Source organism: Rutilus rutilus (genome assembly GCF_951802725.1).
Source record: "Rutilus rutilus genome assembly, chromosome: 2".
In the NCBI taxonomy this organism is placed as follows: domain Eukaryota; kingdom Metazoa; phylum Chordata; class Actinopteri; order Cypriniformes; family Leuciscidae; genus Rutilus; species Rutilus rutilus.
In genome coordinates, this window is record NC_140210.1 from 10,843,908 (window position 1) to 10,864,430 (window position 20,523).

At 37.7% G+C, this 20,523-nt stretch overlaps 1 protein-coding gene and 1 long non-coding RNA gene across 2 annotated transcripts in view; one reads left to right on the forward strand and one right to left on the reverse strand.

Annotated features, from left to right (window-relative positions):
• LOC311285937 overlaps positions 1–20,523 on the reverse strand; it is a 458,548-nt gene that overhangs the window by 217,254 nt on the left and 220,771 nt on the right. The window lies entirely within an intron of this gene.
• The window catches only part of dnajb14 (DnaJ heat shock protein family (Hsp40) member B14), a 174,389-nt gene that overhangs the window by 93,889 nt on the left and 59,977 nt on the right, over positions 1–20,523 (forward strand). Inside the window, exons 3-4 of the mRNA XM_084401810.1 lie at positions 15,780–15,925; positions 17,401–17,577. Of these exons, the coding sequence (XP_084257936.1) occupies positions 15,780–15,925; positions 17,401–17,577 (323 nt within the window). The remainder of the gene's footprint in view (positions 1–15,779; positions 15,926–17,400; positions 17,578–20,523) is intronic.

Sequence of the window (20,523 nt, forward strand, 5' to 3'; positions counted from 1 at the left end):
TGGTGTTCATTATATTATATATTGTTGGAAACATTTATGTGTGTGTGTGTGTGTGTGTGTATTCTGTGAATTTTAAAAAGCAATTTTAACCAGAAAAATCTCAAATTTATTCCCAAAATCGTGCAGGCCTTTCTCTTGATATCAGTATGTTTCTTTCAGGGCCCAGATGCCACTGAGTCCTGCTGACTTCAACATTCACATGAGTCTCTGTACATGAACATGGTAAAGTGAAAATCAATCGAAAGGTATGTACAATGTTTTTAGGAATGGCACAAAGGTCTCTGTCTTTGGATCATTGTTTTCAATGAGTGCTTTTTTGTCATTTGTTGTGTATCTTTGGATTATGTTGTGTTGTAAATAAATCCAAAAAATCTAAAAGCCATTCTTTTTTAAATCTCCTCATTCTTTGTGCAAGGTTGCTCAGAATGATAGGGCCTGATAGCTCCTAATAGGGCCGTTAGGGGAGGGTCTTTGTCTTTCTCAGGTGTGAAAAGCTTACATATTAATGAGCTCCCGCATAAAGCTTTTTCACACAAAACACATCTTACAATTTTAAATCAATATATTGTCTTCTCTGAATGAGCAGTCAGGGTGATTTTCACATAGTTTTGGAGCAAATATTCTAGGCTACGTGATACAATTTTCAAAAGTCTTTTGAAGAAATAATCAGTAGGGGTTTCATGACCTTATTTCAGTGAGATTTTTTTTTTGTATTTTCACAAACCACACATAAATGTCATTATCTCAAAACAACAAACTTTTACACACATGCTGCTGATATATTATTGTAGCAGAGTTTGTGCTGAATACAGTGTAATTAGACTTTAGCCATGAAAATATCACAAGTAACAGAAATAAGCACAAATGTCAGAGCATGTCAGAACACCTCCAGGGCTCAGAAAACAGCTCAGACCCCAGAGGGTTAATCCCTCACTATAGCAAAACCATTTGAGATGTTTAATATCCGTTCACAATTTCACAATCAAAGTTTTGTGTGAATAAAATAAACCACTTAGGAGGAGTAGTTAAAAACTCGTCTGAAATATCCAAAAAATCCACATTCAAACCAAAATATCTGACTTCCTGTTGGTCGGAGCTAATGACTGTAAATTAGAAAGTTGTCCGGCTCGATGAGACCAATATACGTACTGATTTGTGTAACTGTTGGTAAAACTAACCCCCCCTTTTTTGTCAAAAGCATTTTGAAAGTGACACACTTCCTGCTGCCAGTTGGTGGCGCTATAACAGAATTTACTTTTTTTCAAGTCGATGGTCGAACCTGCTTCTTGTAGCTGACTCACAATAGTTACATCCATCTGATCGGCCTCTTACCACGAACACACTGCTGAAGTTTCATCAAGATCAGTTAATGTATGCAGAAGTTATAACACTTCGTGTTTCTCTTTTCTCGCCATAAATTAGTTTCCTCGCCACGGCCAAACCATTCGAGATATCAAAAATCCGTCCGCAATTTAGCATCCTCAATGTCTTGACTTCATGCACGCCAAGTTTGATGGGGATCGGATGAATTCTCTAGGAGGAGTATTTAAAATTCCACAGCAAGCGTTTTCCACACAACCCATAATAGCCAACTTCCTGTTGGGCTGGCGTAAAACTTGACCGAGGAAAAGTTGTTCGGCCTGATGAGATCTATATGTGTACCGAGTTTCATATTAATTCATGCAAGCGTGTTTGATATATGGACCAAGTTTTCAGATCCCATTCAAGGGGGCGCTGTTGAGCCCCCCCTGCCACGCCCGGGTACCAGCTTCAGCCCGGCCCTGAAGGCTGCGGGTTCTGACCTGTGTGCAAAGTTTCAAGAGTTTTTGAGCACGTTAAGGGCCCCAAAAGCCCAGAAACCTTGAAAAACATTAAAAGCAATAGACAAATCCCCCACACCCCTCATACACACAGAAACAGAGAGAGAGAGAGAGAGAGAGAAAATTCACATTCAAACCAAAATATCTGACTTCCTGTTGGTCGTAGCTAATGACTGTAAATTAGAAAGTTGTCTGGCTTGATGAGAACAATATACATACCAAGTTTTGTTGCTGTTGATAAAACTAACCCCCCACTTTTGTCAAAAGGTGGCGCTACTTAGCCATTCCACCACGCCCGTTTCTGAAACTTTGCACATGTCTACTGGCTAATAAATGTGATGTGTCTGTCGAGTTTCATGCAATTTCAAGTCTGTTAAGAGTCTCAAAAGCATCAAAAAAGAATATTAAAGTTTGAAGCGTTGCCACGGCAACAGTATCTAATATATCAATAATCCTTTCACAGGTCTACATCTGCCGTGTGTCTACATTATACACATAAAGTTTGAAGCAAATCGGGTAAAAATAAGAGAGTGATTTCAAAGCATTTTGAAAGTGACACACTTCCTGCTGCCAGTTGGTGGCGCTATAACTTTGACTCACAATAGTCACATCCATGTGATCGGCCTCTTACAACGAACACACTGTGAAAGTTTCATCAAGATCAGTTAATGTATGTCCCTTATTCGCCATAAATTCGTTTCCTCGCCACGGCCAAACCGTTCGAGATATAAAAAATCCGTCTGCAATTTAGCATCCTCAATGTCTTGACTTCATGCTGACCGAGTTTGGAGGCGATTGGATGAATTCCCTAGGAGGAGTACATCAAACTCCACAGCATGCGTTTCCAAACAACCCATAATAGCCAACTTCCTGTTGGGCTGGCGTAAAACTTAGAGCACGAAAGTTGTTCGGCCCGATGAGATCTATATTTGTACTGAGTTTCATATTATTACATGCAAGTGTGTTTGATTTATGGACAAGTGTTCAGACCCTGTTCAAGGGGGCGCTGTTGAGCCCCCTTGCCACGCCCGGGTACCAGCTTCAGCCCGGCCCTGATGGCCGCGGGTTCTGACCTGTGTGCAAAGTTTCAAGAGTTTTCGATATCAATAATCCTTTCACAGGTCTACATCTGCTGTGTGTTTACATTATACACATAAAGTTTGAAGCAAATCGGGTAAAAATAAGAGGGTGATTTCAAAGCATTTTGAAAGTGACACACTTCCTGCTTCCAGTTGGTGGTGCTATAACTTTGACTCACAATAGTCACATCAATGTGATCGGCCTCGGACAACGAACACACTGCTGAAGTTTCATCAAGATCAGTCAATGTATGCAGAAGTTATAACACACTTCCTGTTTCTCTTTTCTCACCGTAAATTCATTTCCTCGCCATGGCCAAACCGTTCGAAATATCAAAAATCCGTCCGCAATTTATCATCCTCAAGAGTCTTGACTTCATGCTGACCGAGTTTGGTGGGGATCGGATGAATTCTCTAGGAGGAGTATTTCAAATTCCAGAGGATGCGTTTTTTAAACAACCCATAATAGCTGACTTCCTGTTGGGCGGAGCTAATAACAGAGTGTGGAAGTTGTTCTGCCCGATGAGATGAGAAGCGTGTTAGATATATGGACCAAGTTTTCGGACCCCGTTCAAGGGGGCGCTGTTGAGCACCCCTGCCACGCCCGGCCCTGATGGCCGCGGGTTCTGACCTGTGTGCAAAGTTTCAAGAGTTTTCGAGCATGTTAAGGGCCCCAAAAGTGCCCGAGAAAGTGCCCAAAAAAAAAAAAAAAAAAATCCTTACGAAAACAATAGGGTCTTCGCCCTTTCAGGCCTTGGGCCCAAATAATAAATAATCCTTAGGAAACCAATTATTTATTTATAAATCAATCAAAGCATTTCAGTCTTCAGTCTCCAGTCTCCAGTCTCAAAGGAACAGTTTGTTTTATTTCTCCATATCTTTTTAGATAACTGGTATCAATCTTAGGTCTACTTAGGTAAATGGAAACCCTACTTAAAGAGGTTGCACATTATTAAGCAAGTCACAGTTCTCATGCAATATGGGGAGGAAGAAAGATCTTGCTGAAGATAAGAAGCGTGAAATGGTGCAATGTTATGAAAAAGGCATGAAAACAACAAGATTATCAAACTATCATAAGATTTGTGAGTAACTTCCAGTACAAGAGAACTCGGTCAGATAAAGGCTTAAGGAATGTTTCTGTCAAAAAAATTATAATTGTATTAAAAGGACAGCTATAAAAAAAAAAGCCACTGTTGAGAAGCAAACAGTTATTTGAAGCTGCTGGTCTCACTGGAGTCTCAAGAACCTCTCCATGCTGGCTGGCAGTTGTGTGTAAAGTTGCATTTCAGCCACCTCTAACCAAAGCTCACAAAGAGAAACATTTACTGTGGGTTTACAAATACATGTAGACTCACAGTTGCTAATTTGACATCCATGATTACGAATCTCCCATTTTACCACATCTTAAAGGCCACGATATACTTCAAGCGAAACTGATTTGACGTTATTTCGAACAAAATCAGGCTTAACCCTTTAAGACCGACGGGAGCGCCGGCGCTCCCGTTTGCGTGTGTCTGTTTAAGAGCCTATAGAAACTGAAACCAAATCGCTAGCTCAATAATTCTTTTTGCATACAAAACCAGAGATGTAACATGTTCAGATCAAGCCTCCAACATGCTCCTATTGCGTTGTTTTCATCCTCTAATGAGTCTGTACAAATTGCGTAATATGCGTTTACAAAAAAAAACACACAAAAATGCATTGCACGTCTTTGCACACATGTTCTGTAGATCTGCGATTGATAGTTACGTCTTCCGATGCTCATTGACGCATCACGTTCTGTGCACTATGACCCCAAAGGTTGTCACATGTTGTGACGTCACACGCTGCGTCATTTGACCATGCGTTTGACTTCCATTTGCTGTACCGGTATGTTTCTTTCTTTTCGTTATTGTCTTTTTATCATTGCTTCATTTATTTCTCCTTTACACACTCACAAATACACTTTTACAAATGCAAGCACATTCACACACACACACACACGCGCGCGCGCGCGCGCACGTAACAGTCTAAACGAAAGTACACGGACGCGGATGTTTTGGCAATACTAATTGCGTCCGATGAAGATGAACTCTCCGTCTGCTCATCGGCTCCAGATTCCGTTTCAAGGACCAAGCCGACTTTCTTGAAGGAGTAGATCCGTCCCAGGAAGAAAGCCAGGTGTGCAGCCAAAGAAAGAAATGACGTGCAGTGCATTTTTGTGTGTTTTTTTGTTTGTTTGTTTGTTTTTCTTTTGTTTTTGTAAACGCATATTACGCAATTTGTACAGACTCAAATGAGTGTATCTTAGAAACTAATTTATGTAAACAGTTCAAATAAATTCTGTATAGTTTTAAATTGTTTTATCAGGAAGAAAGCCAGGTAAGCAGCCAAAGAAAGAAATGATGTGCAATGCATTTTTGTGTTTTTTGTTTGTTTGTTTGTTTTTCTTTTGTATTTGTAAACGCTTATTACGCAATTTGTACAGACCTAAAAATGAGTGTATCTTAGAAACTAATTTATGTAAACAGTTCAAATCAATTCTGTATAGTTTAAAATCATTTTATGCACGTTTTTCACATTGACAAGTTTGAGGTTGGGATTTATCAAATTTCTGTATTGAATAAAATATGTAGAAAAAAAATATATGATTTTTTTTTCCTTTTGTTTATTGCACTTTTGAGATATTTATCTAGTCACTATTGATTTATTACAAATATAGCCTTCAAATTGGGAGAGTAAGGATTATTTTGATGTATGGCATATGAAAATGCTCAAAAGAATGACAGCACAGCATGTAAAAATACAAAGATATACTCTGGCAGAACTGTTCTATGGTAGGTCATAAAGGGTTAAATAAAGTTCTTAGATACTCAGGTTGGCCGTGGCGTTTAATTGGGGCCCAAAGTGTGCCAAGAAAATATCCCCCACACCATTACACAACCACTAGCAGCGTTGGAAGCAAATAAAATGTGGGTGGGTCATCCTCCAGAATTTTTTTTACTGGAGTAGATTAGGGGTGTTCCTGAAGCCAAAAACCTTATCTAAAATCTCTATGCAATAATGAGTGAATTATTGAATGAGTGAGAGTAAAAATGAAACAAGCGCAAATCTGTTTATGCATGCATCTCTCAGAAATCAGAGCTAGCAAGAGTAATATCAACTCAAATAGGCTACTACATCATATACATGTTCTACAATATGATATTGTATCAGGGTATATGCAGGAATCATAGAGATGAATTTACTACCTTTTACTACCTTGTAGTAGGGCTTGTCTGAAGTTTAAAATCATTGGTTACCCGTAAGCCAGTCACATAACGTTTGGTTATGACGTGTGTTATGCGCCGGCTCAGCCGCATCGAACTTCCACTGTAAACACATGTATGATGCGAAAACAAAACCATCGAGCGAAATACCGGAGTGAACATGGCTGTGAACGACTTTTGCAGATTATGTGAAGTAAATCTACGCATCCACGGTACAATCAGCGTCTACGTCACGGCTCTCAGCCCACCCTCTGTTTGTTGATTGGCCGGCTGTTTTGAGGCCGGAGGAAAACTGGGAGATAGGTCGCTATCTCAGACTGAGTACAGAAGCGAACTGAAATTGAGCGGAAGTATGAAGTCTGACGTAGTCAGGCTAACACTTAACAACCATTAACATTAATAAAGATTAATAATAAAGTGTGTCACATCACACACACTTACCCACAAACACACATTCTCACACACGCAGACTTAAGCAGTGAATTACTATCCCAAAACAGCAATTTATTTCATCACAAGAAATACATCACAAGGGGTAACTTGTAACAATAACTTACACTGGACTCATTCATTGATGAATGGCAGTTTGAACATGTCCCAAAACAAATTTTAAGAGAGAAGTTGTAACAATTTGACTTGTATTCATCAGCTGATAACTTTAGCTGGCAGACTGAGAGAGATAGAGAGATACAGAGGGAGGGAGAGAAAAAAGGGGAGGGAATGAGAGAAATTGTGAGATTAAGACGGAGAGGAGAGGCACAGTCACAAAAGTCTCCGTTGTGAGGACTTCTCTTCAATTCTTTCCTCCATTTCCTCAGCTAATGCTGAGCTCTTATTTTTTTTCTTTTTGCCTTCTGCGAAGTGTGTTGGACTTGATGATAAATTCAGCCATTTTGGACCCGGCCTTTCCCTCGGCCAACTTGTCCGCGTCATTTTCAAGTGACTCACAAACACGGCTTAGTACCTCATGCTGGGTTCTGAGGTCCAAAAGCTCCTCCTCCACTGCCTTCCTTTTTAGAGCATGTGCGGCACTCTCCTTGTTTTTTATTTCATTCTCCAGGTACAGTCTATACTGAGATCTTGCAGATGAGACAGAGGCAAGGAGCACCTTTGTCAGAGGCACTTTTAAAACACCCCCACAACTGCTGATCCAGTCACAGACTAATCGAAGTGATTCCAGCGTTCTATCCTGGAGATTACATGTTTCCACCTCTTTGTTAATTGAAAATCCTCTTTCAACAGTGGCTTGGCCATGGGATTGAAGAAGGAGACTCTTGCAAAACCGTAGTAAGTCAGGGTAAGGCGTGCTGAGAGTTGTGTAAAGAAACACATCAAGGCGGTCCTTCATTAGTTTAAAGGCCAGGAAACGTTCATCTCGTCCTTCCACTGAGGTCAAGGATACAAACTGCTGAATGATAACATCACCTACAATATTGACAAAGATATAATCATTAATGACATTTAAGTACATTTCAGTCTGCTTAACTGCCCATTACCAAAGTAGAACACCCTTAGAACATGGCCTTCATTTGAATGACCTTTCCACTTCTACTGTCCCTACACATACTGTATATATTTTCTTACCAGCTGGAATGCTGTGATGGGTGATGGGATATGTGAGTATAGTTCAGGATGAGTTCAGGATGCATATACAGTACATTCACAGCATTGATTGGAAATGAAGCTATGACAAGTTACAAATTGAAAACAATTCTAACAATGTAACCAGAGTGAAAAAGAGGTTTGGTATATCCTCATGGCTGTGGTTCAGTTTAAGCCACAATACCAAAGGCCTGGTGGTGAAGACAACTAAAGTTTGGAAGATAACCATTACCAACCACACAATTACGACAGCTATATTGCTTACCACAGAGGTGGTTAAATCATGGCCATTGTTACTCATTCATTTTCTACCGGTTTAAAGTAACTCTATTTATGCCGACAGCACAATTCACGCATTATATTGAAATTATCTGCACAGTAATTATCTTGATGGCAGATTCAGCACCCAGGCCGATGTCCACATTTTTAAGAGAGACCCAGTTCTTCTCCTCAGATACCTGGACAAGAAGAACTGGAGCTTTGGAATTATTAAATCATCATCCCGCGCAGCCAAAATGGTATCATATGACGCCGTGTTGGGGTTTGGCACCTTTTTCTTCTGAACTGCATCAGCGTATGTTACAAGCATGGGCCAAATGTCGACAGCTCTCTCAGCCACAGGGACATTTTCCACCCATCTGTGGCCACAGAAAGATCAGGGAAAGGTAGAAGATCCTGTGGTGGCGGTGTAATCTTCTCTATGGGCAGGAACATTGTGGAAGATGTAGTGCATAGCTCGCAACAGTTTGTCTACCTGCCATGTTGTGAATCCTGCCTTCATGGCATTGTGGAGGGTGTGCAAGCAAGGGTGTGTTTGTTTCTTTGTATGTATGGCTTACTTGGGTTGTTACCAACATCTGGTGAAAATTTCATGTCAATAGCACCTTTGGAAATATATTTACTGAGAAAAATGATGACGTGTTCAATACTTATTTCCCCCGCTGTATTTTTAAACTATGCTAGATGAAGTTAAAACATGGAGACACAAATATTAAGCAAAAAAATGGAAACTCATATTGAGGTGGTGATGAAAAATGTACTACCAAGTCAAATTGCGTTTGTTACCTTTTACTACTTTTCAAGGGCCTTCATTTTGGTAGATTATTTTTACTACCGCGCGGACACCCTGTGTATATTATTGTATGTATATTTAAATGATTTAAGCCTTGTACAATATTATAGGCTACTCAAATGAATGGAATAAGCACAGCATGATCACAAATCAAACAGCGTGTTAATTGCTCTCTGCACGTCTCCGTCTCTCAGCAACCAAACCAGCTCTAAGGCTACGTTCACACTGCAGGCTGAAACGACCCAATTCCGATTTTTTTGCCCCTATGCGACCTGTATCTGATCTTTTCATGACAGTCTGAACGACACAGATCCGATCTTTTCAAATGCGACCCAGGCCACTTGGGTATGTGGTCCAAATCCGATACGTATCCGATCTTTTGAAATGCGACTTCAGTCTGAACGGCCAGGTCGCATGTATCCGACCCGCACGTCATTGATACGCGACAAACGTCATAAGTCTGCGTTGAAGTAGTCGTCGGTTTGAAAACTGAGGTAATTCTGCCGAACGGGTCGACCTCGACGAGCCCGTTAATTAAAAAAATAAATAAAAGCCCACGGCCACCATCATTATATATCCAATGTGAATAAGAGAGACTAACGTTATGTTAACTTATTTGTGCTGATATTAGATAGGTCAGCGGCTGCTGTCTGGCTCTTGTGTAACGGTCGCTGCGCGCGCTCGTGTGTTGTGTGTGTGAGTGTATCAGTTAGTTGAAGTTTAGCTACTTCCGCAAACAACAAGTGACGTCGTTGACCGTTGAGTACTCTTTTGCGCATGCGGGTCACTTCTGGGTCATTTCACGTTCACACAGGAGATCACAAAAGGTCGCATTTAATTGGAAATGTGAACGGCCTTGCAAAAAAATCTAATTTTTTCAAAAAATCGGAATTGAGCATTAACCCTCTGGGGACCAAGCTGTTTTTGGGGTCCTTGAGATGTTCTGACATGCCTTGACATTTGTGCTTTTTTCAGTTATTTATAAACATGTTAATGGCAAAGGTGTAAATTCACTCTATATAGCACAAACAGGGCTACCATAATATGCGAGCAACGTGTATGTAGATGTTTGTATTTTTAAGAGAATAATGTTTATGCGTGGTTATTGGAAAAAATAAAAATGAAAGTTGCTGAATTAAGACCACAAAACACATATTAAATATGTGTCCACAAGACTTTTGACTAATGGATGTTGTCCCTTTGAGTTCTAGCTTCAAAATGATGTGAAAATAGTCTTGCTTTATCGTTCACAAAAAAAAAATACATTGATTTAAATGGTGTAAAACAGGTTTTGCTTGGAAAGCCAATATGCGAGGGGGAGGAGTAGTTTACACCTTAGATTACAAAGTCCCACCCACTCTGCATAATGACTCTGCATAATTAGCCATTCTTTCAGGTGTGACACTGACTGAGCCACAATGCAAGGACAAAAGATGTATTTAGACTTATATTGACCATTTAAGATTTCGCTTACATCTCTCTTGTAAATATGTTTTGCTATTTTATTAAAAATGTTACAATTACAACAATAATTACAATTTCAACAATATTTCAAGTGTACTCTTTCTTTGTAAAAAAAAAAAAAAAAAAAGATTATAGGCCTACATTTTATCATATGTATTCATTAGTTTGAATATAGCCAACATTGGAACATCTAACATCTTAGTCTATGACTTTATTTTTGACAAAAATTGTATTTTATATATATATATATAACGTCAGATATGAGCAGAAATTGCTAAACAAAAGCTTATTTGATGTGGCAGTATATTCTACAGTAGCCTAAAAACTGTTTAATACGTTGCTTATACAAATATATTTTATTTCAGCATATTTCAGTCGATTTTTACTCATCTCAGTAGGCTATAGCAAAGCAGTTTATTCTTTCACACACAGACGCGCGATTCATATTTAGGCTAAACAGTCTTTACAAATATGTACCCTTCATTCATCTCACAGAAAGGCGAGTCATATTATAGAAATGCGATTCATCTTTTTGCGGTTTACATAGGCCTACACTAACGTTATTCCATAACGTTATTCCACATCAACACTTGAGAAAAGAAAACAGCCTACCTCACTCCTCAGCGGGATCTGCTCCTCATATCAGGAGATATTGCTCCTCATATCAGCACTGTTCTGAGGAATCTTTTCTCCATAAGGTAGGCTATTATGTCTCACTCGCGGCGCTTTGTTTACAGCTGATGTGGGGGCGTTTCACAGACTGAAATGGTTCTCAGAATTTGCATTTGAATAGCACGCGCTCTCCGGGGAGTGGTCAAATTACTTTTGAATGGCTCGTAATGAGCTCGACTGGAGTCGCTCTCTTTTTATACAGATTACAGAAGCTGAGAATATTTGTTTTTTATATAAATTACTTCATTTCAAAGATGCGATCTCAAGCTTTATGCCCGTGGGTCTGTTTGCCTGTTTGACTGAATTTTCGCGGAGTTATAGATAATTTTCGAACGCGTTTCAAATGGGAGTTTACTGACAGAGAGAAGGCAGAAATCGCATCATGTTCATTTTTCTTTATTTGTCAAAAAGCAAAACACTTTATTTTTATTGTGAGTATACAGAAAAAAAATAGAAACTGAACAGGATCGATTGATGTATTACACGAAAATGAAAGATCAAAATTAACAGAGCATTAAGTGTTTATTTTTCATTGCTAAAAAAAAAAACGAGCAAAACGCGCGGGCGCGTTTTTGGTCCCCAGAGGGTTAAGCCCTGCAGTGTGAATGCAGCCTAATAGCCTATAATCAACTAAGATTCATATACATTAATTACTACTTGATATGTCTATTTAAACTCTTTTATGAGTACCATGAATTTGGACATACTACTTTTGTCACTTTGTCTTTTCCCCCTACTATATAGTAGGGAAGTATGTGATTTTGGATGCAGCCCTTGTATACATGCCTAAATACATTGAGTCTCTGCCATGTGTTTGGGTGATTACATATTTGTGTTAACAAGCAGTTAAACAGGTGTACCTAATAAAGTAGGTGGTGAGTGTTTTTGTTTGTGTGTTTGTGTATATATGTATACATATATAAGCCACAGTTGTAATAAAAATAAGATTTATATAAAATAGATTTAACATTTTAGATTTAACATTTAAAAACTGGGTAACCCTTCCTTTTACAGTCCACTAATTACTAGATATTTACCTGGTAAATATATGGTAAGTTATAGTTGGTTATTGGTAATTACCACAGGTAATAAGTATGTAAATGCAGAGAAACTACAAACGAATTACTAGGTATTTACCGGGTAAATATATGGTAAGTTATAGTTGGTTATTGGTAATTACCACAGGTAACAAGTATGTAAATGCAGAGAAACTACAAACTAATTACTAGGTATTTACCTGGTAAATATATGGTAAGTTATAATTGGTTATTGGTAATTACCACAGGTAACAAGTATGTAAATGCAGAGAAACTACAAACTAATTACTAAGTATTTACCTGGTAAGCATATGGTAAATTATAGTATTTTAGTGTGTAATTACTTAAGGTGATTAGTATGCAATTACAGAGAAACTACCAGGGGAAAAAAACACCACTGTTAAATATCAACTCAACAAAGTACTGTGTACTTGTTACCTGTTTAGGCTGGTAATAACTCAGATTTAATTGTGTACTTCCTCAGAATGTAGGCAGACAATTTTTAGAAACACCTCCAGTATTACCCATCAATTCAAGTTAGGTTTGTAGTTATCCTAGGGTTATGTTGGTAACAGTCCATGTTTATTTATTACTATCTTGAAATTAAGACGGTAGTTTCCAATAAATTACCTTGTCTTACATAGTTGTTGTTCATTGCTACACCCATTTATAGAGGGTTTATCAAATAATTTACCTTACACTTACCTGGTAACTACCCCGCAGGAACAGTTTTCCCTAATGTCATGGCACATCTTAAATACTGGGTATGTTCTTGCAAATGTTTTTACAATTTACTCAGTAAGTAAAGTGCAACTGTACTGTAAAATGAAGCCTTGTTTATTTCCATGGTATTACCGGAATTGTACCATATAACCTGATCATTCCCTTTTCCATAGTCACTTTTTTTTTTTTTACCTCGTATGTCCTGCAACGTTACCAAGGAAAACATGACAATTTACTCAGTAAGTAAAGTGTAACTGTACTGTAAAATGAAGCCTTGTTTATTTTCATGGTATTACCGGAATTGTACCATATAATCTGATCATTCCCTTTTCCATATTCACATTTCTTTTTTTACCTCGTATGTCCTGCAACGTTACCAAGGAAAACATGACAATTTACTCGGTAAGTAAAGTGCAACTGTACTGTAAAAGGAAGCCTTGTTTATTTCTATTGTATTACCAGACTCTTACCACATCCTTTGCTACTGCTTAAACATTTTTGAAATCACAAACTTTTACCATGTGTGTTCTGCAACTTAACTAAAACATTCCAGCCTGGTCTCATTAATACGTAGTATTAATACGTAATTTTCAAAGATAGAAAACTACATAGGCAACAATTATGAAGAAAAACAACATACGTGTAATCACAATAATTTATTTATTGCGAAAATGTCAAAACCGGTACCAAAAGTGGTTCACATGACGATGTGTTGCAGTCACAGTCCTCTCTTTCAGTATATAATAGTTTTGAATGAGGTACAGAGCAGAATTTAAGTTATCAATCCATGAAAATGTTAATCCGGCTTCGCTCTGTGTGAAGGCGCGCGCGCTTCTCTATTTCAAATGTAGTTTACCGACTGAAATATGGCATGTCGCAATCTGTGACGAACATGGACGAACAGGCGAGAGCCAATGAGCGTTTGATATCACTGCCGTAAAAAATGTCGTAACGCTTCTTGAGGGCGCAATTTTTGAATTTGAATTCATCACGAGCGCGGGATTTGACAGTTACGGACTGCGCTGCTGTGATAGCCTGTGAAATGGAGATGAAGATCACTCACTGGATAAAGGGCTGAATTTGGATCTCTTTCTTGCAAACGTATGGATTCTAAAGATTTGGATTATATCAAGTATAATAAAATTGATGTCTTTTGTGAATTTATGTTGGGTTTTGGTGTATTATTGTTCTATTGGAGAAAACGCATTTTGTGTCTCACTGTAAATAAACTAAATATTAAAATGGTTAAACGATTAAATAAGGTATTTTTAAGGTTTTAAAGTGTATTCTTGTTTAACTGCATGTAGGCTAATCGTTTTTGTGCTGTTAATACGTAAACATTTTACATTTTAGTGCTGTAAATACGTCAGTATTATACGTTTCTGTGTGTATAAAACGTAAGTAAATGTACGTATGGTAGAATTACACTTTACGTAAAAATACACACGTATTCTCATGAGATCACGTTGAACATTCTCAGTAAGTAAAGTGAAACTACTGTAAAAGGAAGCCTTTTTATTTCCATGGAATTACTGGGACCTTACCCAATAATCTGTAATAGCTACAGTTACGTAGCTATTACAGATTATAGGGTAAGATCCTATTTTTTACAGTCTATGGTAAGATCCCAGTAATTCCATGGAAATAAAAAGGCTTCCTTTTACAGTACAGTTGCACTTTACTTACTGAGTAAATTGTCATGTTTTCCTTGGTAACGTTGCAGTACATACGAGGTAAAAAAAATGTGACTATGGAAAAGGGAATGATCAGATTATAGGGTAAAATCCCAGTAATTCCATGGAAATAAACATGGCTTCATTTTACAGTACAGTTACACTTTACTTACCGAGTAAATTGTCATGTTTTCCTTGGTAACATTGCAGGACATACGAGGTAAAAAAAAAAAAAAGTGACTATGGAAAAGGGAATGATCAGGTTATATGGTACAATTCCGGTAATACCATGGAAATAAACAAGGCTTAATTTTACAGTACAGTTGCACTTTACTTACTGAGTAAATTGTAAAAACATTTGCAAGAACATACCCAGTATTTAAGATGTGCCATGACATTAGGGAAAACTGTTCCTGCGGGGTAGTGTAAGGTAAATTATTTGATAAACCCTCTATAAATGGGTGTAGCAATGAACAACAACTATGTAAAACAAGGTAATTTATTGGAAACTACCGTCTTAATTTCAAGATAGTAATAAATAAACATGGACTGTTACCAACATAACCCTAGGATAACTACAAACCTAACTTGAATTGATGGGTAATACTGGAGGTGTTTCTAAAAATTGTCTGCCTACATTCTGAGGAAGTACACAATTAAATCTGAGTTATTACCAGCCTAAACAGGTAACAAGTACACAGTACTTTGTTGAGTTGATATTTAACAGTGGTGTTTTTTTTCCCTGGTAGTTTCTCTGTAATTGCATATTAATCACCTTAAGTAATTACAAACTAAAATACTATAATTTACCATATGCTTACCAGGTAAATACTTAGTAATTAGTTTGTAGTTTCTCTGCATTTACATACTTGTTACCTGTGGTAATTACCAATAACCAACTATAACTTACCATATATTTACCCGGTAAATACCTAGTAATTAGTTTGTAGTTTCTCTGCATTTACATTCTTGTTACCTGTGGTAATTACCAATAACCAACTATAACTTACCACATATTTACCAGGTAAATACCTAGTAATTATGGGACTGTAAAAACGGTTGCTTTTAACACTTTATTTTGATGGTCCCTTTTGAACATTCTGTTGACTATAAGTAACTTTGCAACTACATGTCAACTAACTCTCATTAGAGTATTAGTGGACTGTCTGCTTAATATCTGCTAACTCTCTATTGTGATAGTCCTTCAACAGACACTCTACTGACTATAAGTAACTTTGCAACTACATGTCAACTTAATCTTACCCTAACCCTACCAGTTTACTAATACTCTGAGAGTTAGTAGACATGTAGGTGCAAAGTTACTTATAGACAAAAGAATGTGTTAAATTCAGAATAAAGTTAAACCCTGTTGCTTTTTGTTGTCTTTAGGATAAAGAAGTGTAAGAATTACTATGAAGTACTGGCTATCAGAAAAGATGCCAATGATGAGGAGCTGAAAAAGGCCTACAGAAAACTGGCTTTGAAATTCCACCCTGACAAAAACCATGCGCCAGGAGCAACCGAGGCCTTTAAAAGTAATGCTGTCCCTGAAACACCATATCCAATTTTGTTCCATTACATTATTTACGGTGGCCGAGAGAGGTCAACGCGCAGCAACTGAAGAAAACACATGCAAATAGAAAAAACACATGGAAATAGAAAAAAACACATGCAAATAGAAAAAAACACATGCAAATAGAAAAAAACACACGCAAATTAAGAAAACATCTTCATCAGTTTCACAACACACGTGTGCTCCAAATAACACAACCAAATACAGAAACGCGCTGCAAAAGTTCACAGCACAACCAAATACAGAAACGCGCTGCAAAAGTTCACAACACAACCAAATACAGAAACGCGCTGCAAATAGCATAGACCACAACGGAAATGTTTCCAGGGGAACCAAATAAGTGACGTACCCGGCTGGGACGTGCTTATTGCTAGTGAGCATCCCTATGCCCTGCTCCCTTCGAAGGGCAGACGGTAGAACTCTTGAAGTGGGACTTTGGAGTGAGCAGGGCACTAGTGTGCCATTATGTAGCCATTTGGAACGCACTTAATGAACGGAGCAACGAAAGACAACGTAATTTCCTCATTATTTTCACATGGGATGTTCCCATGACAACGAAGCACGGTGTCCATCAGCTGAATAGCTGTTCTTACGACAGAAATATAATGCTGTTAACATAACGGTTGCAAATAAATATATAAATTTTTACAAAAAAGCTTTTAAAATATGCGTTATATATCTGTGTGTGAGTGTCTCAACTTTAAAACTTTGGACTCTACATTACCTAACATTTATTATGAAACTTTTCTTTATGAAAATTTAAACATATCATGAAAAAAATTGTACAGTGTAACTGATGTATAGATGAATATCTTTCCCTCATGCTCTTTTTAGTTTTCAGTTCATTGTTCTTTTCTCATTTGTATTCTGATGACATTGAACATATTGTTAATACATTTTGTATATTGTATACAAGTTGCATGTCATAAAAATGTAATCTCTGTATGTTTTGCAACAACAACAACAAAAAAAGTTAAAAGAAATAGAATAAAATAAAGTAGACTTTTGAGCTGTATGCACGTCCCAGCCGGGTTTGTCACTTATTTGATTCCCCTGGAAACATTTCCATTGTGGTCTGTGTTATTTGCAGCGCAACATTTGGTTGTGTACACTGTATTTGGTCGTGTTGTGAACTTTTGCAGCGCGTTTTTGTATTTGGTTGTGTTGTGAACTTTTGCAGCGCGTTTCTGTATTTGGTTGTGTTGTGAGTATTTGGAGCACACGTGTGTTGTGAAACTGATGAAGATGTTTTCTTAATTTGTGGGTGTTTTTTTCTATTTGCATGGGTTTTTTTCTTTCTATTTTCCTGTGTTTTTTTTCTATTTGCATGTGCTTTCTTCAGTTGCAGCGCCTTGAGCTCTCTCGGCCACCGTAATTATTACAAAATTGATGTACATAAAATATAAAACAAAAAATGCTGTTCTTGTTCTTCTCCAGAGATTGGAAATGCTTATGCAGTACTCAGTAACCCAGAGAAGAAGAGGCAGTATGATCTATGTGGAGGAGAGGAGCCTAGCAGCGCTCATGGAGGATTTGATTTCCACAGAGGCTTTGAATCTGATATTACACCTGAAGATCTCTTTAACATGTTCTTTGGAGGCGGCTTCCCTTCATGTAAGCCATTTTGTATAGATCATGTAAAATCTGCAGATGCAGTATGTGTATTTTCTCCATGCAGATGGATTCATCTGCACAGCATTCACTTTATAAATTAGTATGAGGGATTGTATAACATTAAAGGGTAACTCTCGCCAAAATGCAACCTAGGGTGTTTTTGTTAATCTACCCGAGGCGAACTTTCATTTAAAGCATAATTAGAATGGAAACGCCACTTTTAAGTTTGACCGTAATTTCGTTTTCGGTAAAATTGCCTTTTGAATGGGAGTACTTCTATGATAGCATCAGAAATCGCTATTTTTAAAACACTAAGAAGGCTCGACACAACATGAAACTTTGCTCGAAGTATCACCAGGGGCTCTTCGCATGAACTCGAGCATTGAGAATTTTTTTTGTGTACACAGAGTTTACTAAAAAGAATGATTTTGAACAACTCACTGTAGCTGTGTCCGCCAGCATTTTGACAGTCAAAAATAGTCGATCTCCGAATGTGAATGAACTGACTCTGAATTTTAGTATTGCTTCTTATATGAGCATTCTTTTTTCAAATACAAGGTCAATTTAGTTTTTCACTAACAACAAAACAACAAATTATCTGTGAATTTATATGGAACTAAGCTTTAGGAGCTTTCCATCTTTACTCTCCTCCCTGTTACGTTGCATTCGGAGATCGACTATTTTTGACTGTCAAAATGCCGGCGGACACAGCTACAGTGAGTTGTTCAAAATCTTTCTTTTTAGTAAACTCTGTGTACATAAACAATGTTCTCAGTGCCAGAGGTGGAAAGAGTACTGAAAATTTGTACTCAAGTACAAGTACCGTTACATTGCTGAAATAATACTCAATTACAAGTAAAAGTACTGGTGTCAAAAAAGTAATTAAGTAAAAGTACAAATTACTCTTCTCAAAAACTACTCAGAGTACTAGTTACTAATTACTTTTTAGCTGGCGATAGTTAATGCATTACCAATAAAAATATACAACCAAATCATAGATTTATGTAGAAAATAGCTACTTTTAACACATTTTTACCTTATTGTCGAAGGACATTAATTAGTGGATACTGGAATTTTTTAACTTCAATATGACACCTTGAAATATGTCAATATTCAGTAGGCCTAGCCTATAATTTTTAATACCATCGGGAAAACTACTACATACTAAATATTTTAATATCTACATTTTTGTCCATCCATTTTGTCAAGGCAATCATTATTTTCAAGCATTGAAAAGCACAACACTCATTGTAACAGTAATCTATTTGAATGGAAAAGTTTAATTCAAGTCTTCTGAAGAGACACGTCCACTTTATAAGGTGAGATTTAAATTTAGGCTTTTGTTTACATATTTAAACATTGATCAATAACCATTACAATAATCTAATATTTACTCACTCAGTGTATTTGTCTTTACAATAGGGTAACGTGAACTGTTGCAATAGCTCACACACAGCACAAGGAAGCTTGATTTCAATTCAAACTGAATTTAATTTGCAAAAAGACTAGATTTTTCATAACTTTTGACAGCGTTTAATTCAAGAGCATGGAGAGATTGGAGCTGGACGTCATTTGAGTCTGCAGTGAGAACCACTTGGAGAGATTCGCGATTACACATGATATGACACACAGTCCGAGAGCGCACACTCAATATCCGAGTCCAGTTCATTCGTAGCCTACATTTGAGAGCTCGCGTCCAGTTTTCTGCGATTACATGAATGTGCCCTCGCGTTATAATATTGTTCGTGACATTTGCCATTAAAATATGCCATAGAAACTTGCAGGTATTAATAAAATTATGCGTAATAGGCCTACCTGCAATCCCGCGCTGAGGGGAGGCGGGTGTGTCAAACTCGCTGTCGTTGAGATGAGAGAATGAGAACGCGCAGCTGGTATCGTATTGGTGTATAGGCCAAAATGAGTATTGACAGATATTTCAGTATTGATATGTATCAAAATATAGATATTTTGACAGTACTACTATGTAGTTTGTTGTTCCAAACTTTCAGTCCAGCCATTAATCACTCTGAGCTCCTCGCCTCCTTCATGATCAGCTCTTCAAAACCTGCTGCGACTGCGGCGGCTTTCATTCAGTCCAAATATCAGGGGTTTTATTGGTCCGTTTACGATCGAATATTTTTATTGGCTACCGAAATGCCATTCAAAGATTTAAATTGTACTCAGTAACGAAATGTGATTTTACAAGTAGCGAAGTAGATTACTTAGCTTAATATGTACTTGAGTACAGGTAAAATTACAGATTTAAAAATATACTCAAAAAAGTACAAGTACCCAAAAAAACGACTTAATTACAGTAACGTGAGTAGTTGTAATTCGTTACTTCCACCTCTGCTCAGTGCTCGAGTTCATGTGTAGAGGCCCTGGTGATACTTCGAGCAAAGTTGTGTCAAGTCTTCTTCGTGTTTTAAAAATAGCGATTTTTGATGCTATCATAGAAGTGCCCCAAGCACTCTCATTCAAAAGGCAATTTGACCGAAAACGAAAATACGGTCAAACTTAAAAGTGGCGTTTCCATTCTAATTATGCTTTTAAATGAAAGTTTTCCTCGGTGTGACGGATTCGGGATGAACCGCACAGTTTAATTGTATATAAAAATGCAAGAGCCAATCAGGAGAGAGTTTTGGAGGATCTTTAGAGGAAATAAACGGATAAAAGCGGAAGTGGAAGGAGCAGCGGGAGAGATATTAATGATGTGTTGAATTGCATTGAGTGTGCGAAAAGAGACTGCATTGAGTGTGCGAAAAGAGACTGCAGAGTCTAGTCGTGGGCAGATTTGAATCAAACAGGATTACCAGCCGCCAGGTTGGCTTTTGGAACTTTCTAGCAGAGACTACAGAGCGCTTGTTTTGTTGACGAGTACAGCGTGTTGCCTGGCACAAACGACGAAAAATTGCCGGTTCACTTCCGAGACTGTGTGCTGACTGA